The sequence below is a fragment of the Ptiloglossa arizonensis genome, chromosome 2 (genome assembly GCF_051014685.1).
Source record: "Ptiloglossa arizonensis isolate GNS036 chromosome 2, iyPtiAriz1_principal, whole genome shotgun sequence".
Classification (NCBI taxonomy): domain Eukaryota; kingdom Metazoa; phylum Arthropoda; class Insecta; order Hymenoptera; family Colletidae; genus Ptiloglossa; species Ptiloglossa arizonensis.
In genome coordinates this window covers 12,229,942-12,254,108 of record NC_135049.1, presented here as the reverse complement: position 1 = coordinate 12,254,108, position 24,167 = coordinate 12,229,942, and the positions used below count along the sequence as shown (strand labels likewise).

Here is a 24,167-nt window from a genome sequence, read left to right as displayed (position 1 = left end):
TCAACAACCATTCACTCCCGAGAATTAGCGTATCAGTGTGTTGTTAATTTTAAGAAATACGTAGCTATTGTACGAGAAAAAGAAAAAAATGGTAGTTTGGAGTAATTGAAGGGCTTCGTGGATAGAAATAAATCTTTTCCCTTGTAAAAGTCTAAGCCTACTTCATTATCAAGGACAATAAGTTTTAATAAACACAATGTCGAGCAATTTTCCCAAAACTTACTACTTAAAGGTTACGAAACTTGTTTTCGTTTTATAAAGGTATCTTTTGTTCATGATTTTTATGTTTTGAGTATATCAATGTACAACTAAAGATTTATATTAAACTCGATGTAATACGACCGATACTTGTACAATTGAACCAAAAGAAATTCCTAAAATTGTAACTACAACGAAGCAACATTTATGAAAAAAATAGGTACCTGTATCATCTCATTTCGTTATATTGTTCTATACACAAATTTCTATGTCCCATTCGATGCAGGCGATTTAAGAATGGGAGAAAATACACTTTTTGGAAAAGTGAAAAATAAAAGATAAAAAAATATAGGAAAAAGAAAACTTATCGGTGTCGTGCATGTTTATAGTAAAAAAAAGAAACCGATCTTTCAAATGCTCGAAACCGTAATCGAACAGTTTGTAGCATAAATAGGTTTTCCGTTATTTCGTCGCGACTAAAAGTGTCACGTTCCAAAAATGATCCACACTTACCGGTTTCGAGGTCAACGGTGTAAGGAAGACCCGCCCATGGATCATCTTCCGATACTTCGAACTCTTTGGCATCCTTCTGCAAACGAAAATCTCATTTGTCAAACGTACACTCGATCAGACGAACGAATCACGATGTCGTCGGAGACGCCGTGACTTTCGAATCGCTGATTCGAAGCAACGAGCAATTACCAGTGTCCGAAAGAAATGTTCGAAGAAGAAAAAAAAAAATTTCGAAACGGTAGAATTCTTCGCAGCGGACAATTCTTCAGAATTTCCGTTACGTGGAAACGATACTCGCTCAGAACCCTTTCTCGAAATCGTTATCTATGCGATAGAACTTTGTTCGCACGGACTCCATTTATCCGACAAAGTACCCGATTTACCGATGATAAAAGTTTCGCTTCGAAGCTCCCATTATCCAACTTTGATCCACGCGACGTACCGATTACACGACTCGACGTTTTTGTTTTTCGTCTTTAGAAATTCCAGTCTCCTCATCACCGGTGAAACAATATCTCGAGTTACAGTTGATCAACTCGAAACGAACGTTCAATCGCAACGATGAGTACGCCGAAGGAAATAACGAAGAGTGAAGAAGAATGAAATATCAATACCGGCGATGCATGATTTACAAGAAGCGTAAATAATGCGGTAAAACGCTACGATGGATAATTAAAAACAAACACGAAAAACACAGGCAGTGCCTTAATGGTGTACAAAATGTAATTATTACAAAATCCTCGAATAGATTGTCTAATATCTAAGACGCGACACCTTTCTTCGTACAATAGGTACTTGTTTAATTACAAGTCTCTTAATTCCATACATCTGCAAATTGTAATACTATTAGGCATCGACGATATATCATATCTATTCAGTCTTATCAAAGTACGTACGAATTGCACTTTGATGAAACGAATCGAACATACGTGTTATATTTACAACGATAAAATGAATCTTTTCTCTTGCGTTCGAAAGAATCTACAGGAAAATCCAGTTACGTGAAAATCAGCCCCAATTGTACGAACGGATAAACACCTCGAGTGAATAATCGGTGGGTTTTTGTTATAGGACAGATTCGGTTACGCGACAAGTCTTGTTCACCGATTGTGTCGGATAAATGGAGTTACCGTATTCGCGACTATCGTACCGTGCCAAACGTAAATACTCGTTCGCGAAGCCGAGTCGGTCGGTCGTTTTCGGTTTCGGATATCGCGCTCGACTCCGAATCAAGACGCTTTCTCGTGGATAATCAAAGGATCGGGAACGACGCTCGTAACAACGATCGAATTCAATTGGACGGTATTCGAGAGCATCAAGGTCGACGATCATAGAAACGTCATAATCAAGCGGTCCTAACAGCGACTCGAAAAAGGACCAAAGGGCGCCCGTACGCTCGTACGCCCCGAGGCCATAGGTCGGCCATGTCAGTGTTATATACGAGCCGCAGTGAAATGAGTTTAATGAAAACAGCATTGTAGTCGATCATTAATCATAGCGACTCTCCGATAGCGGCTATCCAGTCACTAGCCTCCCTTCCCTCGGCCCTCCCCGTCCTACCTGCTGCTTTTCATCCCCTTCTGGCGTCGTTTCGGTCTCTTTTTCCTTCCAGGCGATGTATCGTCGCCGAGTGCTGCCTTATCCAAAGAGCCGGGGTTACGAATACAAAAAATTCGAGCGATCCTACGATCGAACAATTTTCACGGGACGAAATTTAGAGCTTTCCGGTTTCGATCGCGTTCAGTTTTTTTCTTTTTTTCCTACGGGTAGGTCGGTTGAAACGGTAGGTCGGTAGATCGTTGAAACTCGTGCGTTAATTCATCGAAAGGCACGATACTGGACAAATTGTTCTCGATGGAACGAATCGTCGTGTCGGGTGATTGAAAATACGCTTTCGATATCGGGGATGGAAGTATTTATTTGCACGGTGGTGAATCGTGTACGTTTATTCGAAAAGAAAAGAATAAAAGCGAAAGAAGTATTCGATCGTTCTGAGGTGTCGAAGAAATCTCTACTTAATATTTTTCGACGTGTTGAAATTTCGTCGTAGGTTCTCGTAAACGAACGAAACTATTTGTCGTTTTAACACGAATACTTGTTTATAAATTATTAGCGTTTTCTACTTGTAATAGGTACTTAGACACTATTATTACGTATTTACTAGAGGTCAAGGTTTCGAAAGTGTATTCAAATATTCGTGTACCGTCTATTAAGAAATTATTGGACGTTTAAGTGTGCATACGTGTGTGTACACTTTTAGTACATTTGTGTTTTTCTCAATTATAATTCTTCAAAATAATCTTTATAATTACGTAAATGTGTTACGTGTAACACAAAATATACGTTTGATACGAAACACACGTACAATATGGAAATACACGGTTTAAAGTTCGGAGTCGTTAATTACACTTGTACACGTGTAATATTTGAGTACACGTGAAACGAGCTTCTCTAGTATTTACGTAGGATAAAGTCAGTTGTCCAACGTCATTGGTCGTCTAAATCGATACCCTTTCCGATTTCTTCGTCGTTTCTCGATACAAGCAAATAGGTACAAATAGGTACCTATAACCGACTAATAAACAGTACGGATGAAAGGTCGACGAACGATGTTTAACACTAAACGCGTCATAAACGTTTTAAGAAAGTCGGCTACGATCGACGTAACTCGTTTTTATTTTTATAAAAGTAGATTCACCGTGGAATAATTTACATTTATTCGAGGTGTATACGTACACATGTATTATACGTGTGCCAGTAATTATAAACGTTGTGTAAGTAGAAAATTGAAATAGATTGAATTTATCGTGTATTTTGCGTTAAATTGATTTATATCGTCGAGTATGGACGCCTGTTTCCTCTTTTCTCTTTTGATAGAGACCACTTTCGTAATCACTGGTAGATAGGTATTTGCGCTATGATCGTAGCAACGACTGAATCGATATTGTTTCGAGAGTTATCGCGATTACGTCGTTGGATTTTCTTTTACGTATCATCGATAAAATATATCAACGTTAACGCGAATAAGAAGCTTCGGTTTAATCGTCGTTATTGCACGTTGATTTTTTCTTTTTCTTCCATTTCTCGTCGTTAAAATACGTTAAAGCTCGTACGAGTAAACATTACTCGTTATCTATTGGCGCCTATAGAATAATTTCGTATCGTTTATTTGCCGATAAAAATGCACAGGTATAGATAAAACAATTCTTGCTCTTAGTCGCGTAAGAAAAACTTATCGCTTACGACAAATTGATGTACGTTCTCGATAAAACGAGACTTTTAAAAAACTTTTAAACGTTACTTTTTTTAAAAAAAACTCTCGATAATAATCTTCGCAGTCTTATCTACGACCTTTACTCGTGTCTGCCGCACGTGAAAAGTCGTCACTTTTGAACATGCGTTTCGTCTCGTTGAAACACTTCGGCCGATGTATTTCGTAAACGTATCGGTATGTTTTCACCGAGTCATTTCCGGTCTCTCAGGTAGCTAAATATATTCCAGTTTCGCGATATTATTTTAGGTTCGTTCAGCTTCCAACGGAACTGTTACCATTCGATTGACTTTTGCTTTTTTCATTCCACGACGCGACTACGAATTTAGTGTTTGTTTCGAGATTGATGACACGCAATCGTACAGTGGCCCAGAAACCAGAAAATTCAGAAAACACATTGTTTTGTTGGAAACCGATGGATAGGCGTGTATTTTATCTTTTTATACATGATTTGATGTAAAAATTATATATATAACTAATAACAATTTCCAAACACCATGTATCCTATGTGTGTCTTTTATTTTTCGAAAAAACTATATAGAATTTCATTCCCTAAATACCATTAGTACACTAAGCACGAGTGCGAATCTTCGAGTTCAGTTTTTGAAAGAAGAGCTCTGAAATGCTGTTCATTGTTGTTCAATGTTTCAAGATTTTTTAAAATTTCCCATTCTTGTCAAGGAAAAATCATTCTTTATGGAAAGAATAAGAGACAGGAGAAATTAACGGAGAATTCGCAACAGCAATCTCCGCATCTCACAGTTTCTTTATTTTTCAAAAATCAAATAGAACTTGGTCCGGTCTAGACAGAAATCGACGCAAATGAAATATTGTTCTCACGTTTTCGTGCGAAAGATCCCACAATAGTTTCTCATTTAGACAATTTTTGAACATCTTTGGGAAATTGTTCGCCTGAAACGTTATAGACGTTCTTCGAAGTGAAGTTTTTGTAGGTCGAGAAATAATTAGCGTAATGTTTATTAGTCGTTCAGTAGAAATTTAAATAATACTTCTTAAGGTAGACGAACGAGGCTCGATTCAGTTTCCGTAAAATCGAAAGTTTCTAGAGTCTGCGATTTAGGGATTCGGGTGTTACAATATTTAATAGATACGGACTGCGTTGTATGAAAAATAGAAACTCAGCTACGTCTTACTGTTGAAAAAATCAATTCTGACAATTTTTACGGGATTCTGGACCGCTGTGAACCGTCACAGTGTATTCGAGATTTCGGATCACCACGAGTGTGTTTGCTTCCAGCGTAGCATCGATCCTCGCGAACAGTAAAATCTTCGGTCGTTGATACGTGGTTGGTCCTTTCGTTTTCGCGTGCCACCGGTCTCTGATTTTTATTTCAAACTGCTCGATTCTCAATTTCGTTGTCGTATCGGTCGTTTCAACGTGGGAAGCATCGCGACGAACGCGATTCCTTCCACCAAGAGTTAACTTTTTCTCGCTGCCGCGGCATCACGATTGAACGAAGAATAAATTCGATCGCGCACTTACGAACGGAAGTTTTCGCACCGGTGGTCGTTCCAAGGCGAACCTAAAACTCGATCGTATCGCACGTTGTCGAGTTTATCCTTTCGTCGCTCACGATCAGTGGAGTATTCATACCCAAACGGTAAGAAGAAGTTGTACAAGTATTCCAGTAATGAAAAAGTTTTTTTTACCGGTAGTCAATTGAACGTGTAAACTATAATTCAACATGCTTTTTCTTTACTATTTGTTAATTCGATCATGGCTACAGTCTCAAATCGTGAAATGGTCAGTTTCAAAATCGTTGAAAATTGGAATCATCGTTTACAGTTTTCCTTTTTTTTTTATATAGTTACACGGTATACGATGGAAGTAAGTATACCTATCAATATCTATTTGAAGATATTTAAAATTACATTTTTATATTTCGATCGATACTTTCTGAATTTTACCTAATTGAATAGGTAATATTCTTTTCTATTTTTGTTTCATTTTTCAGATTACGAATCTAGCGGGATTCAATCTTCATTTTGGCCTCATTTCAAAGAATACAGTTTCACCTTCATTCTAAAAAAGAAGTTGATTGCTACCAGTAAAGTCTATTTTTGGTTTCTGCTTTTCGGTGAAATAATAACTTCTTTGTAACTGAAACGCAAAAAAATGAAGTATTTTTTCGTGGAAAGAAGGAAATAACGTTTAGTAACGTCTCTCCGAGTGTTTATTAAGGGTAGACAAAAGAAATATTTCCTCCAATTGGCACGTGCCACTAACATATTGCCATCGCGATACATGGTTTAGTACTAACGTTCCTTTATTTTCAATTTTTTTCTAGTGGATAACTTAACGGATGATTAATCGAACGAATTAATTAATGTCATTATAATTATCTTGTCACAATATATAAGATTATTTTATTTTTAAATATTACTTTTAATTGAACAATTTTTAAAATTGTAACGTTATTCCGATTATTTTACCAAGAAACATCGGAACATCGTGTACATGCTAACGGCATAAAGTGGCATAATAAGAAACATCTGTATCATTTTGGTCGTTGTATGTTTTTTTCCACTTTTCGCTGCGAATACTCCACTGTGCGTCGGTAACGTGAACGGAACGAACCGATTTCGTAACGCTTCCCCTGGGAAATGGTTTCCGGTTTCTCGGTAACCGACACGACGTTTGTTTCGAAAAACTCGATCGAAGGCTCCGAAAGGAGCCACAATTTAACCGTTGGTTGCTTTATTCGTATAGGTGCGAACGATGAAGCAACGTCGACGAAAAAAGAATTTTGTTCCTCGCGATGGATCGTTTCGAAACGTTTTCACGCGTGGTCAAAAACGATCAAAAGCACACTGTCCGTAACCGTGTGTACGCGTGACAGTTACATAGTTTCCAAAAATCCTACCGTTTTTATCGCCAGAATTATCGCGCGTCACGATTTCAAACCGGACACATCGATATTATATAACCCTTAACGTTTATCGTGGTTATTTTGTCACACACAATTGCTTATATGTGACAAACTGTGTCTATTATATAACCCTTAACGTTTATCGTGGTTATTTTGTCACACACAATTGCTTATATGTGACAAACTGTGTCTATTATATAACCCTTAACGTTTATCGTGGTTATTTTGTCACATACAATTGTTTATATGTGACAAACTGTGTCTATTATATAACCCTTAACGTTTATCGTGGTTATTTTGTCACATACAATTGTTTATATGTGACAAACTGTGTCTATTATATAACCCTTAACGTTTATCGTGGTTATTTTGTCACACACAATTGCTTATATGTGACAAACTGTGTCTATTATATAACCCTTAACGTTTATCGTGGTTATTTTGTCACATACAATTGTTTATATATGATAAACTGTGTATATTACATAACGTTTAACATGTAGGATGGTTATTTTGTCACACACAATTCTTTATATGTGACAAACTGTGTATATTGTATACCCCTTAACGTTTATGATGGTTATTTTGTCACACATAATTGCTTATATGTGGTAACCTGTGTATATTACATAACGTTTAACATTTACGATGGTTATTTTGTCACACACAATTCTTTATATGTGACAAACTGTGTCTATTATATAACCGTTAACGTTTATGGTGGTTATTTTGTCACATACAATTGTTTATATATGATAAACTGTGTATATTACATAACTTTTAACATTTGCGATGGTTATTTTGTCACACACAATTCTTTATATGTGATAAACTGTGTATATTACATAACTTTTAACATTTACGATGGTTATTTTGTCACATACAATTCTTTATATGTGACAAACTGTGTATATTATACAACCCTAAACGTTTGTGGTAGTCATTTTGTCATATACAAGTGTTAAAATATTTCCAACTATTTTTAAGAAAATAGATCTTATGTTGCGAATCACTCTTATAAATTTATTACGAAATCGAATGAATTGAATCTTTGGTGATAATAAAATTCTCTCCGGTCTGTCGGACCCTAATTTACCAACTATGGGCCAACGGAGTTTCAAAATTGTCTATATTTCCCTAGTTCGCTCGCGTTTAGAATATTGTTCGTTTATCTGGTCGCCGTGCCGAGATTACCTTTGTAAGCAAATTGAAAGTATTCAACACCGTTTTCAACGTCTTTGTGTCATGCGTATAGGTTAATCCCATGTCTCTCCGCGTGAACGACTATACTCGAATTCAATCCATAGTGAACCCCTTCTCTCCCAAATACCACCGTATTCTTTCCGAAATTCTTTTTGTCTTTGAGATTACTGACGTTACACGGTCGCAACAATTGTTCGAATAGAAATATTTAAGTTCGTTAATAAACATTGTAAAGCCTGCGATTTATTTTCTTCGTTAACCAAATTCAAACGTCCTTTGCTCACTTCTTAATCTCCTGCGTCTGATATTTAATATAGAGTGTGATCAAATTATTACGAACACTTACTTATTTAAAGTTTTGTCAAGAATTTTGTCTTACAATTATTTTCAAGTTTTTACAATTAAAAAAATATATACCGCACGTCCCAAACACTCTCTGCATGCATTTAACATTTCTTCGACAATTTTCTTCTATTTCTACCTCTTGGTGTTACACGTAGATATTTTCTTCAATCGATTGATGTTTATTTCATATGGATGCAAAGAATGTGATCAAATACTCGTATATATGTACTTTTATGTACGATTTATTGTACAAGCTTTAAGACGTTTCAATGCGTACAAGAATACACAGTTCAAAAGTCAAAGTGACGTTTTAAGGCCATTCTCAATTTCAGTGCTGGTCGAACTTCGAATAAACAGCGTCAAAGTGTCAAAGTGTTCGTAACAATTTCATCGCTATATTTACACTTGTACACAAAAGGGTTTATATACAGTTTACCGAATCGCGATTATTCTACCAGAATTGAACTTACTACGATAAACGATTTCGTAGTTGGATCGGTATCGCGATTCGTTCGCTCGGATCCAGCTCGGTAAGCGTTCGAGTTCGCGAGATCGACGAGATCGAAGATAAAAATACGTTCGGCTTGGTTCGGTTGGAAAAGCGATAGAGAGAGGTAGGGGAAAGGAAGAGGAGAAATTCCAAAGGATCGAAACAATTCGGAAACACGGGCGCCATTTTGTCCTGAAATTTCATCCGACGGAAACAATCGGGGAAGAGAAGGAGGCCGAGCCCGCTTCGGTTCGCTGGGCGCGTTTTCAATTTCCAGGACCATCGATACGTCCCTCGGAATCCCTCGGTTGTGCTGCTCCAATCTCTTCGGTTCTAGCCTCCCCTCTCCCGCTGCCCGGCCAACCGGCTTTCTTCTTCCTCCTCGTAACCCTCTTCCATCGAACTCGGTCCATCGATGGCGCCCCGAGCAACAAGAGACGTTCCACGCGTGTATTTACTCACTTAAGGTAAATGTCCCCTTTACCGTACGCCTCTCCATTACCGACCAACAGTTCATTTCTTTCACGGTATTGGAATGGTACGTTTAGCGTCCAAAATTTGGAAAATTAAAACTCGAAACTATAATACGATGTCATTCCATCGGAGGATAAGGTTTGCATTGTATCGAGCGATATCGATGGATAAAGTTTTCGTCGATGCGAGAGCAACCAGATGCGTATCAGGTATGCCAAGGATTTTACGTTTGAAATAATAAATTTCAATTGGAAGTATATATTGGGTTGCGATGTGTTATGTATAATTTAAAGACGTAGATCTGTGTAACGAACGAATGAAATAATATAAAACATAGTACTGGAAACGACAGGTGGTCGATTAACGGTAAGGAATTTAATTTTTGGTACAATTTTCGTGTAAATGGTCGGATAACGCTTCAGGATTGTATTAATCGCGAAACAGGAGATTTTGGTAATTACGATAATTTGTATTTTGGTGAATTATCTGGTATTCTTGAAAAGTTACTGTTTTTAGATTGGTACGATAACAGGGACGTTTACCTCGCGTTTCACCGAGTTCTAGCGAAGGATAATTATTCTTCGAACTCGTTGCCCCTCGCCGATGATATTACCAAGGAACCCGAATTTTACACCGACAAAGTGGACGAGAAGAGGCGAGACAATTTACGATTACCTGCTTTTTCGAACGAGGGAAGCTCGAGGTAAGTGTTGTTTACTCTGAGTAAGTAGGTAAGGAATTCTCCTCAACTGGTGCGTTGCTAAAGCAGTGTACATGATATTTATAACGTTTGTCCACTTATCGAAATACAAAAAGCAAAACGAGCTATCGAAACGACCTATCCGTCTTAAACGATCGAAACGACTGTCCGTTCGAGAATCACGGACCGTAGTTTACTCGATCCGAGCCAACGCTCGTTAAGAGGGGGAGGAGGTGGAGAACAAATAGGGAGGGGGGGGGGGGGGGGCTCAAGTAAAATATTAAAATAAGAAACTTTAAAATATTATATATGTATGTATATATTTCACAAATAAATATTATTCATCATGGACCTTCGTGACGACATCCAGTCCAGCATTCTTTTATGTCGATTCACAATAAGAAATCGAACGAAGTTTTTTTTACAAACCGACGCACAATCTAGAATTTCTCTGAAAATGAGAGAAATGAGATAGAACTGCGTTTTATCGTTGATTTTTTAAAAATATAAGAGAATGAACTCCGTTCGATTTTTTATTTTAGATAAACATAAACAGATGCTAAATTACACGCTGTCGACAAGAAGGTCTATAAAGAGAAACATTCATTATTTAACAACGAGCCAATAAATTGTAACAAAAAAAAAAAAAAGAATTTATATCTTGAAATGTTAAAGAATGTGGGGGGAGGGGGCTGAATGACGAAAAGTTTTATGGAGGTTTTATGTTGGAAAAAATTGTCGAAAATCACTTTTATTTTAAAGTTTCACTCGAGCCCCCCCCCCCCCCCCCCCACACACACACAATTACGCAATACACGGCAGCACATCGCGACAAGATGCTCCTTGATGATCCGACAGGCAAGACGAAAGGATTTATCGATGATTTCGATTTGACCTACACCGCAAATTGGGTGAATCTTGAAGCATCAACGAGTAACATCTACATATGTCGTGATGCAAATGATCTTTGATCGAGACACGTGAACCAGCGAATAAAATCATTTACACCTATATATCGTGATAATCGATCGTTTTGCGTTTCTAATTGCACGAATGAAACGATTAATTTACAAATACAATATCGAGGATGTCTCGATATTCTTATGTATATCTGAACATTTGGAGATGTTAAGTCCAAGTTTGGTATGCTTGTACCACTTAACAAGATTACAAACGATTAGCAAGACAACCAGAATTGTTAAACGAATCTACGAGTTTTTAGATTGGTGTAAATTTTATTCGCTCTCTGGCGCATAATTGTCCATCGAAAGACCATTTTTACGGAGGAAGAGAAACGAAACCGTGGCAACGCGCGAGGATGCTGAAACGCGGCCAAAATTAATAACAATAGAAAGAATTTTAAAGATTGTTAAAAGAAATGGTGCATACTACGATCTTTATGATCGCTGATTATGAAAATTTGAGTCTTTGAATCGCATACATCTAATTCACTGTATACAATTCGTTTGCTAACATTGCGATGTTATAAAGAGATCAATGAATAAACAACATATATATTTTGTAATTAGTCAGATGTAAGATATTTCCGCGATTCTAGAAATTTTGAGAAAACCATTGGTTAAAGAATATTAAAAAATCGAATTGTCCACTTTTGTCGAAAAGTAAATTAAATTACTGTTTAACGTTAAGTATAAAGTAATTAAATACGTAAAAGGCCTTAATCGTAATTATCTTAGAGAAAATTAGAGTTCGTTAAATGCAACTGTGAGAACGGAATCGTGTACTTCATTCTTGTATACTTCGAACACGAATTTCATTATTTTCTTATGGAAAATGAAAATAGATGGAAATAAATTTTCCGTACAAATCGTATACGTAAAGCTCTACACCGTGTATAATTACAATCAACGGTAGATAACTCTGTAAAAGTCTCTAGTAATACTTAATTATCAGAAAATCGTCGTTACACTTAGTACCAATCGAACCTGTACAAATTTCAACGGAAGCAAAAAGTTTCGAAATTTCCAGTCACTTTCCCTTACTAATATTTGTACCGTTCCGTGTACTTCGAACTCTTAACCAACGATACCAGAACTCGTTCAATCAACACGAATCACAACGAAAAAATCGTATTATCGAGGTTTGGCCGTGTTTCGGACGATTCGGTATACTGTGGACGTTCGTCAATACGCAGCGAAACATGTCCGAGAAAGATAGGAGCTTCCCTTTGTTCTCGTCCGTTCGCGAACCATACCGTGGATCGATCCGTCCGCTTTCGATCGGGATCGAGGATCTTCCCCGTATTATCGAACCTTCGAAGGCGGCGATGCGCCCTCACAAAGGTGGAGCCCATTGGAACAATGCGATCTTCGAGGAGGAAGAACTCTGGAGAGACGGAGCGAGCGGATAGCGACGCGGGAAAAGAAAGAGGGAACGCGCCGACCACCGACCACCGACCACCGACCACCGACCACCGACCACCGACTACCGAAGGTCGTGAGAAGAGAAGAGAAGAGAAGAGAAGAGAAGAGAAAGAACGTCGAGAAGTCTGATGGGCTACCCGCCCAGAACGTCGATGCAACGTCATCGTCGGTCACCGTACCGCGGACGAACTCTTCGTAGGCTCGAATCTCCCGGATACTTTACGCTTTTCGTGCCTGTCGAACGAAACCGCGTCGAACGAAGAAGAAGAAGAAGGAAATCGACGTCGAAAAAGCCGCATCGTCGAATAGAAAGTAAACGAAATTGATCGCTACGAACGCAGCAACGATCTCGTTCACGTTTCCGATGTGAAATCGCGGCTCGTTGAAAGAAATCCTCGCGACAGTTATTCGCGATACCCGTTCTTTCGAGCGATTTCGATTTTTCGCGCTCTTCGTGAGCAATCAGGGAGTCGGTCGCGTGGATCCAGATATTTCAAAGAGTTTAGAGATATTTTGGCTCCGGTTGGTTTCGAAAGTATCACATCTCGAGAGTGTTCTGTCATAGTTGCAACGCGACGAACGTTGTACAGTCGTTTGAATATTTGTGTTGGAACTTTAGGAAATTTTCAAGTTTGCGACACGGATCGATACAATTGCTTTTGATTTTTGATTCGGCACGTAATTTAGTTAAATTACCAGGAGAGTTTCAGTTGAAAGTGAACGACACGGGCCTGGAGCTGATGACATTATGTGAGTAAACAAATGAACGGTTAAGAGTCATTGCAAGTTGAAACTTTGAACGCGTTTTTCTCGAAACTGCATTTCAACATGGACAAGATATCTTGAAAATTAGTGTATCGATTTGGAGGAAATTTTTGTCTGGTAATTTGGTTTTTATAGTCTAAAAGCTAATTATTTTGCTTAAAGAACTCAAAACCATCACTTTGAACGTCTGCCGTCTGATCAAAAATCAATGTTTCGAAAAATTCTTCGTTCGAGGACAAATTTAGACTATCGACTAGAGAAATAGTTTTCGTGCACGATTTCGGATAATATTGAGCCGAGTGACTCTGTTCGCCGCAAAATATGTTTTTTGGAAAGATCTCGGAAGAACTCCAGCGATTCGATTATTTTTGCATATTTCCAATGTTGAGTATTTCCTTATGAAGACGTGGTAAGTCTACGGTGTATAGCCGACTGTCGTATCGAAAGTTAAGCGGTAAAAAAGAGAAAATTATTACATCGTTCGAAACATCGAAGCTGCAAAAGAACACGTTAGAAAACGCTCGTAGAAATTTAAGTAAAAGAATACGTCTACGTGTCCGGCGATACGGTAATTGATGACGAGAATTTTTAAATTTAAAAAATATCCAGTCAGTAAACATCTTTTCTTATTCTGGGAATGTTTACGAACGTTGTTAGAGATATAATCTACACGAAATCCGTTGAGTCAAAATCTTGATCGAGTGCACGCGCACTCGATAAACTCTCAAAGTTATTTTTCTCTCGAAAACAAAATCTCGTATGAACAAATTTTATTCCATATTTCTGATTCACCTAACCCCTTGTACCGTCAGTTGAACGACACCCGATACGTTCAGCAACGAGCAACCGACAAGAAGAATAATCGTAGACACTTGGAAAAATCTCGAAGATGTTCTCAGCGCGGATATGGTTCTCGTTGGAAAAAAATTACCGCGGAAGAAACGCGATAGGCATCTCAGGCATCGAAGATTTTTCCTACGTACGAAGAATTAGGCAAAGACAAGATCGAAAGCCGACGGTTAGGTTCGACGCATCGACCGAGATCGTATCCGAAAGCGCGTGGGACGGTTCCCTTCCGACTTAATCTCTTTGGTGTCTACCGAACATGGCTTCCACGAGTTCCGCGGGATTATACCTCCGAGCGATCTATGTTCGACCGATTATTCCTCTGGAAGCTGCGTGCGGAGGCTCGATAAGAATTCAACGAGGTTCGCGCGAAAGGGCTCGATATCTCGATCCCGAAGAATGTTTTCGTTGAACGAGTTACGAGTCGCACGGTTTTCCAGGTAACTTCGTCAACGAAAATCGTGCAATTTCGAAACAAACAACTCCTGGTGTTGTAATGGTTGATTTCAATTCACCGGGAGCTGCGTTTCTATGTCAACCTTCGTGTCGAATTGTATTATACGTACGCACAAAGGGAATCTCGAGATCGAATTTTTTCCGACGAAACTTGCTCTTTTTTTGCAATCTCGATCCACATTGTATTCAAAAACACGACGTTTAGTTGCGAAAAAGTTTAGTTACGCGCATCGAGGAAACAATTCGATTGGTAGTTTTGTTGTTGGACTGCATAGGGCACGGTATGGTTATTTGCTTAAAATCGAAAAAGCCATTTTTATAGTTTCTATCGCGCGTCGATTGTGCAATATTTACATTGTCGCGCGAAAGCTTCGAGAATCACCGATAAGTGTCAAGTTTGTACAGAAGCACAAAAAATCGAAATTTCAATTTTAACGTGTAGCCAGTTTTTTAAATCAGAAGATTGTTTTTCTTTTAGTATCGACTATAGTTGTATCTTTACTAAATGGAATCCTTCTTAATTTATCTGTTTTAGATTTGCAAGAGAACCAACAATCGTGTCAATTTCGGCAACTTTTGCAACTGTTACTATTCTTTTATTGAAAAAGAATGTGAATTCTCGGAACATGTATCAATGTGTGGCAAAACAGGATTAAAAAAGTCCATTTTTTCATCTTTAAAATTAGGAGACCTTAATTGTATAATATAATACCTTAATCGATGAATAATGAAGTGTATATTTTATATATCTAATGTGTAAATTATGTATAAATAATGTATGAATTATGTATAAATTATGCATGAAAAGATAAAATGTACGCTTCTCCATCGTAATTTTGTCAATTTTTTCTGGCTTCAGGAGCACTGTACGCGTACGAACAACACGGTTACACAACTGGTTCTCGAGGAGTTTCATAAACCTATTACTAAGAACAAATAAATTTCCAATCGGTAGAACGCTAAATACCGAGAAGACTTGCCACGTACGCGGGAACCGTTTGAATCTACCATTAAAAGAGAAACGACAAGCTTCGAAAATCGTTAAATTTATTTCGTTGGGCTCGGAAATCGTCGAGCTCGAAAGAATTTCGCGAAAGGGATATTATATAACTGCGTTGTACGAGTGAACACTAGTAAGCACATAGATAGCTATTTAATACTAGTGAACACTAGTAAACACATAGATATCTATTTAATACTAGTGAACACTAGTAAGCATATAGATAGCTATTTAATACTAGTGAGCACTAGCAAGTACATAGATATCTATTTAATACTAATGAACACTAGTAAGCATATAGATAGTTATTTGATACTAGTGAACACTAGTAAGCATATAGATATCTATTTAATACTAGTGAACACTAGCAAGTACATAGATATCTATTTAATACTAGTGAACACTAGTAAGCATATAGATAGCTATTTAATACTAGTGAACATTAGCAAGTACATAGATATCTACTTAATACTAGTGAACACTAGTAAGCATATAGATAGCTATTTAATACTAGTGAACACTAGCAAGTACACAGATATCTATTTAATACTAGTGGACACTAGTAAATACATAGATAGCTATTTAATACTAGTGAACACTAGTAAGCATATAGATATCTACTTAATACTAGTGAACACTGGTAAGCATATAGATAGCTATTTAATACTAGTGAACACTAGTAAGCATATAGATAGCTACTTAATACTAGTGAACACTAGTAAGCACATACCTAGCTATTTAATACTAGTGAACACTAGCAAGCATGTAGATATCTATTTAATACTAGTGAACACTAGTAAGCACATAGATAGCTATTTAATATTAGTGAACACTAGCAAGCACACATATAGCTATTTAATACTATTAATCACTAGCAAGTACATAGATATCTATTTAATACTAGTGAACACTAGTAAGTACATAGATAGTTATTTAATAGTCGCAAGGCGAAATGCTTGGCCGAAAGGTCGCAACGAGACAGCCACCCCGAATGCCGAATTCTTCCGTTGGTCAAACGAGTGGCGTCACCTTTGTTTAATGCCTCGCCGTCGACTTCGCAAACCGATATCAATCTATCGACACGGATCGCTTGTTTCTCGCGATCGTATCCGATCGAGTATTAATACGATCGAATCGGGACGGTTTTCTTTTTCTTTTTTTCTTTTTTTCTTCTTTCTCCGTTGTCTCCGACGAATCGAGATTTCGTCTCTTCCCGACCATCGGGAGAAACACGATTGCGAAGCGAGAGTCGTTCATCCATCGCGTTTTCGAATATTCAAGGGAGCGCGTAGAAACCGAACGATCCGTCGCGTCGCTCGGAAAAGATACGCAAGAAACGCGAGATAAGAAAATATCGTACTCTTGGAGAACAACGGTCGATAAACGATAAAGCCGTTGATCGTTAATTATGGTCGGTTGGACGGGAGAAAGCGTCGCGAATATCAAAGTCGGCTTTGCGATCGGAACAAAAGACGATAGACAACACGTAGGGTAGATGTCCTAATAAATGTCAATCCCCCTATCACTGCCATTTCAATGATTTTATTCGAGAACGGAACGATGTACGATGATTCATTACGAAGCAATTTCAATATTAAATTTGAAATTTCTTTTTACATAACGATGCGCAAACATTGTATATATATATTTTCACGGTTAATAATTAAAAATTAATATTAGAAGGTGAATGTGCCGTTTGAGCATAAAGACAGATACGATCAATTTAAGCGGAAAGTGTATGGAATTGTTATAATGTGAATAAAGCAATATAATAATTTTATTATTCATCTTATGTCAGTTACGTAAAACGAATTACTGGTAAGAATCATTTCCATTCGAGTGACAATTTTTGGGGTAACATTAATAGGGACATTCGACAGCTACGTTGTACATTTTCGATTAATTTTTAATCGATTTGTCGCGTTCAATGTATGAGAAACTTTTCATAAATTAAAGAAACGTTGAACATCGTTACGCTCCGATTTGGAACAATTTTCTTTTTAAATTGAATGATTTCTGAGGCAATTGAACGAAGTTACGCAATATAGTGACAGTAACTGGGCCATCTACCCTCGATAGAATTTTACAAACCTTTTCGTTGCCCGCGTTGATGGTTTCCAGAGCTTTCAATTTCTCGATGTCGTCCTCGGTTTCCTTCTCCGATGTGCATGCTTTCTTCACGACGACGGTCGGTTCCACCAACGTGAATCCGAGATCCACGTCTTGTTTCCAAAGCACTTCGATCAGATCCATGTCCTGAAAACATCAATTCTCTTAAGAAATCTCTCTCCGATGTAATCTTCTCGACGATTAATCGAAAATCTTAACCGAGTTAACGCACCGAAAATAATACTACACGATGGAAACGAAGAAATTAACCGATAAATTGCAACGAGACGGACTCTCGCTCGACTAGTTTCAAAGTCTGCGAGAAATTCACTTCAATCTTGCAGTTCGAACGAGGGAAATATACGTATACAGTATCTACACGTGGATTGAACTTTGCTGGTACGTCTCCGAATCGATTTTCCCTCGTTTTCGTAAATCGATGAAGGAACGAGCTGCGCTGAAAACGAACGGAGACTCGAATTATCTACTCGCGATTGTCGACTCGCAGCTCGGAATGATTTTTATCGTTACTTTTCATTCTATCTATAGAAGAATATTATCAAAGAACCCGAGATTTTTTCTACGAAAATGTACGTGAACGTGATTTCGATCGGACTATTTTTAATTTATTTACGTTGCACATTAGAACCTCGTTGAAAGCTCGCAACGTTAAATGAAATTTGCGTTTATATAATTGCGTGTATGTATCTGTACCTAATTAAAAATAATTCTAAGAAGGTTAGGCTTATTTTTAGTGGGAAAACATTGTCAATCTGTCGATAGTACTCTCGTTGATACAGAGGGTATTTGTGTTATTATTAATTGTATTATTTGTATTATACATTATATACATTAATTGTATTATGTTTTTTTGTAACCAACGCAATAGCGCGTGACAATTTTCTAGGTTTGCAGTATTTCTTGCGAAACAAAGTACTTTGATCTTTTAAACGGAATGCACATATTTTTTTATATCGTTCGAAAGTATATTTTAAAACAAATTTAATCGCGCGGTATTATATTATGTACCTCTTCGAGGTCGAACCATTTTTTTACGGACAAATGCAATGAAATTACGAAACGTTCGATCACTGTGATTGAATTTGTCACAAACTTTGTGCGTTTCTTTCAAAAACCTTAAGAATTGTTTTCTTTCCTCGAAAAATATTCATTTTGAACTTGTCCAGCATGTTTTGCGCAAACGATAAGTATTTGGAAAAAAAAATAAAAGAGGTAGAATACTATACGTTGTTGCTAAATGTTTACGTGTGCAATATTTTTCAAGGAACGAAGGTGATCTTCAGTTTATTAAATGGAACGCGATATATACTTCTATGCCATATAAATACACGTGTCGAGACGAATTCATCCATGTGCTATGTAATGACTTTCAAAGTCGTAAAAGGTCAGGAATAAAAAAATTAGTTGGAGTATTTTATAGAATTATATTTGTAAACATTTTTTATTAACAGGATCACTCGATAAGCAATCGTTCGGTGAGAATAGAAACGGATGTAAACACTCCGATACTAAATGATAATAAAACAATCAGTCACGTTTCACAAGCTAGTTGTAATAAAAAAATAAACAATTGGTAGACACAATGTTACAAAACATTTTACAAATTTCGTTTCTCTCGTTTCTGACTTTGTACAACCTTGAAGATCATTGTATACCAATTGGATGAATTCGTTTCAACATACCTATTCGTATAGCATAAAAAGTGTGCCACGTTCCATTTGAAAAATTCAATCATCTTCGTTTCACAAAATGTTTCTCAATAGATATAAAAAATTGATATAAAACAAAATATTACAATTTTTCCTCTTTGTAATTTTTGTTCAAACACATACGTGGTATTACGAAAGAAATGCTCGTCAATTTGAACTCGAACACCATGTTCATCAAGACAAAAGTTTCTCTACGTTTCAAGTGCTCGAAGTGCAGCATACTTTTAAACGTATCTCGTATTCGGAATTTATAATACCTGTTTTCGATTCTTTCGTTTCAGAGTTACGAATAACACAGCAGAAAGAATAAACACGAAAAACGCGTGTAAGTATTAAACGTTTAAGTTTGCGTCGAACGATGACGAATGGTTCGAATCGAAAAGTTCTATTTATCGACGAAAGTAAGTTTAATCGTTCGAGCTCTGACGGCAAAACTTTCGTAAGGCATGGTGAAGAACATAATACAAAATATATCGAACCGAGTGGATCCGTGCTCGTTTCGCGTTAGTACGACCATAAACGGTACCGGTTTTATCCATCGTATCGAAGAAACAATGGAGCGTTTTCATTATTTATCGGGCCGATAACGACCCGTTACAGAGAAGCTCGTTAAAAAAAAATTACCGTCACAAACCTTACGAGATGCTTCGGATCGATACAGATAAGGAAATAAGACTAAAACGCGAAAAGCTAAAAAATATTAACAAATTGTACAGGGTAATTGATCGATGTATTCGTTCAATAAAATCTGTGCAAAGAAATTGCGCAGCAGTTGTTAAAAAAGAATAGCATTGGGATAGCGACATAATATTTAATCTAATTTTCACTCTTAAAAACAGTACCTCTGTTCCGATATCGATAATGTATTGTTCGTAAGTAAGTATATGCTCGTAAAGCGAAATATAAAAACGACTATTGTTGAAAATTTCACTTAATTTAAAGTTCAAGTATGTGTATTTTTATATACACGTGTTAAAAGTCGTTAAAAAGTTGCAATGAAAATTAATTTATATCCTTTTTATATGTACGATATTACCAACAATGGAATTTAATCAAGCAAAAACTGTTTTTAAGTATCTAGTTATATACATATGTATATGTTCACCACTGTATGTAAATATGTAAGTGCACGGTTTTGGAACGAACCCGTTGTTTCACGGTTTCTTTGTTGCGGGTCATTGAAGTCCTCTTTCATCGGTTGCAATACAGTAGGATGTACCGAAACAATTACGGGATGTTGTTAAAAAAATTTTAAGTCGCCTCAGTGTCTCGGAAAAGTACGACAGTTTCGCTCGAAATCGATAAACAACGAATTATTTCGTGTATTTCCCCTGATACGAGACGGCTCGTTATCATTGATAGAACGGAGAAGGGGTAGGATTATTTGCAAAAAAATGTATCGATGGCACGTAATAAAGTTTTTAGATGTATCATTACGAGTATCGCGAATATCGATTTATTACGAATTCGTTCAGAAATAAATTTCATAAATACAGAAAAATTATAAAAACCGGACTAAGAACGAAAACTAGGAATATAACGATAAAAAAGATAAAGAATATATTATTGTTTTGTATGCATCGATTCGTATCGTTCCAATAAACGAAACGAGAAGATAGATACAATGTTTACCTTAGAATTAGACACACGAAGAATTTGTGGTAATTGTGAAACCGAGTAATCTGTAACTATTTGAAAAAGTTTCGTTTAGTATTATAATTGAATTTAATAAAGGATTTGATTTTTGTTTCAAACAACGTTGCGTTAGAACAGTTCTGAGATAAGGACGATAACATCCGTAACATCGAGATAATAATGTTACCTATGGACGAGTCGGTAAGAAAAACAAACGTTCGTGTGGAAAAATGTAATAGAAGAGAACAGACTGTGAGTTTGGTCTTGTCTCGTCCATGCATCGATCGTATGCATTTATTTGCATCCGCTGATTCGTTTCATTGAACCGAATACAGTTTACAAAAATTGTCGTTAAAAGTGCGATCGTGTTGTCGTAATCGTACTCCAAAGTTAAATTGTTTTACTCTTGACCCTGGTTTTCCCTGTTCGATTGTTGTATCACTGAACAAGCGAATCGAATAACGCGTTCCGAACAGATAACGCCTTTCAACGTCGTGTTAAGCGATAAATATCGGAAGTTGATCGCATTATTCGAATCCACACTATTCGTATGCTCGGAATACAGGAATTTTTTCTAATTCAGAGAAAATACATAGACGATAAAAAAGAAGTTGTGAACATACATTTTCGTACGTACTTTATTAAATTATTATAACGCAAACATGTTTACTATTCATTTAAGTATTTCAACAGTATCGATTGTACTTTCTTCTCCTTTTTCATAGAAGAATATTTGAAAAATAGGAATTTTTTCTAATTCAGAGGAAATACATACACTATAGAAAGAAATTATAAACATACCTTTTCGTACGTACTTTACTAAATTATTTAAATATTTCAACAGTATCGATTGCACTTTTTTCTTCTTTTTCATAGAAGAATATTTGAAAGATAGGAATTTTTTCTAATTCAGAGGAAATACATATACGATAAAAAGAAATTATAAACATACCTTTTCGTACGTACTTTACTAAATTATTTAAATATTTCAACAGTATCGATTGTACTTTCTTCTCCTTTTTCATATCTTCGTATACGTGGCGATAAACACGCAATACTCTGTTCAAGACTGTTCTCCGTTAACTTGCCTACTTCGATCAATATTTCGGATCGATATTCGAAATTCTCCATTATACTTTAGGACCTCGGCAGGTCTTGAAATATATTTTCGAATTCTTTGAATGTGAATTTCTTCTCTTATACTTCGATGTTACATTCCTCGCATATACATTGTTCAATTTTTTCTCGCGTGCATCGAGGAGTTCCTCGACATCGACGTTTTCCAGGTTCTCGAATTCTAGTTCTCTTCACGCGTCTGTTACATCTCCCAAAATCTTTTTTGCTTCGATTACCATTGTCAGAACCGATCAGAATACGATTTCGTGTATCACGCGTATTCTTTATATACTATTATTCTTTATATCCTTTCTTATATAAGAAATTACTTCCACGATTGACCCGAAGAAAAGAAGTCTCGCGAACCTCGCGTCAATGGGAATTTTCGTTCGCATTAAACGCGACCTCGTACAATTTCATCGAACTCGCATTAATCGAGACCTACCTGTGAATAATTGGGTTCGTTGGTGCCTGAACAGCGAACCTTCGAAGTGGAGGTTTTCGTAAAATTTTCCAAGTCGACGAAAACCGGTATCCCGCGAGATTTATTTTTGCCACGGGGTCCCTCCCCGTAGGGAGTTTCGTCGACGAGTGTGTACAAAAGTGCATGATTAACGATGGTCGAGTATCGATGCATCTCTAAATAGTGGAGATCGAAAGGAGAAGAAAGAACCTGGGAAAAAGGATCGATTGCATGACGTAGCACAACCGTCCGGGCAGCTGGCCCGTAGCTTTTAATTGAGCCAATTTCGCCGAGTTCGTATTCAAGCTCGTTAACCGATCTACGGATTTTCTTCGCTAATTTAAATCCCGGTGTTATCGCGAGACTACGCAGGGTATACGATCGAGTAACGCGATAAATGCTATCCACCGTATTTACCGACTAACGCGACTAAACTCGTTTGTAATTTTGTTTCCGGAAGAAAAAAAAAGAAAGAAATCGTTCGTATTTTCGAACAGCAGACACTTATTTCGTTCGCGAAACATCAATCGTAACGATCGTTGCCGTTTAAATATGAAAGATGTGGAGAGAAGCAGAGAAAAAGCATCGAATTTTATCGATCGCATTCCGAAACCAAAATTACGAGCAAACTTCGCGCTAAAAGTTTCGGGTTCCATTGATACTCCAATTCCGTGTGTTCCTCTAAACGTGTGATATATATCATGATTACGAGCAGTTCGATGCAAATTAAATCTAAAATCTTTCGAATCTAAGATACTTGCCGCCGATCTCTTATTCCTTACTCTTTAAAATTATCAACGCTCGAACACGCGATCCGCAAGTGTTATTTTGTATCAACTAAGATACTTTGTCGAGATGTTTGAGAAACTTTCTCATTTCCTTTCTGGCGTACTACCGTTCGACTTCTCGTTACCTTACTCGTCAATGCTCGATTATTTCGGCGTTAAAATTTTCTTTATTTAAGAAACAGATCGACAACTTTAATTAGATCGTATTTTAATGTTTATATTATTTTGTAACGTGTAATTATAATATATGTTTCTCTTTCTGTGTTTGCTCCGTTCTCGATTACATTTGAAGAAATATCATTGATAAATAAATATATGTACTACAATGGACAGAGAAGAAAAGAACTATAATGAAAAGAAACAAAAAATACTTGGTTTATTATTCTATTATTATCCTTTTTTTCTCCAGTACTATTGCTTCCCGAATGTAGTAGGTACCTAGGTACCTATTCCTTACCGCTGACTTGAAGTCTCGCGGGACGACACAGGGGCAAAGAGGGATCGGACCGCCCATCCCCACACAAGCCGCACATTCTGAGCCTTGGCCACGGTCTCTGCCATAGTAGTAGGAATAGATTTTTAATCGCGTCCCTATTTCAATATGTATACGAATATAAAGCTTGGAGATTATAAACTACTGTGGTTTCGTTTATGCATATATTTAGAGCATAAAATAATCTGTTTTATCTTGTAAGAGTTACTTAACGTAAAAAAGAATATCATGTAATATCAATAGCATTTATTACGTAATAATAAAGACGATTTTGAAATAATTAACTTTCCTTAATGG

At 36.9% G+C, this 24,167-nt stretch overlaps 1 protein-coding gene across 3 annotated transcripts in view; it reads right to left on the bottom strand.

Annotated features, from left to right (window-relative positions):
- Positions 1–24,167, bottom strand: part of Cnc (NFE2 like bZIP transcription factor cap-n-collar) — a 247,305-nt gene that overhangs the window by 141,984 nt on the left and 81,154 nt on the right. For all 3 annotated transcript variants that reach the window (XM_076304818.1, XM_076304817.1, XM_076304819.1), the window contains exons 2-3: positions 17,628–17,792; positions 712–787 (exon numbers count right to left, since the gene is read on the bottom strand). In XM_076304818.1, coding sequence (XP_076160933.1) covers positions 712–787; positions 17,628–17,792 — 241 coding nt within the window. The remainder of the gene's footprint in view (positions 1–711; positions 788–17,627; positions 17,793–24,167) is intronic.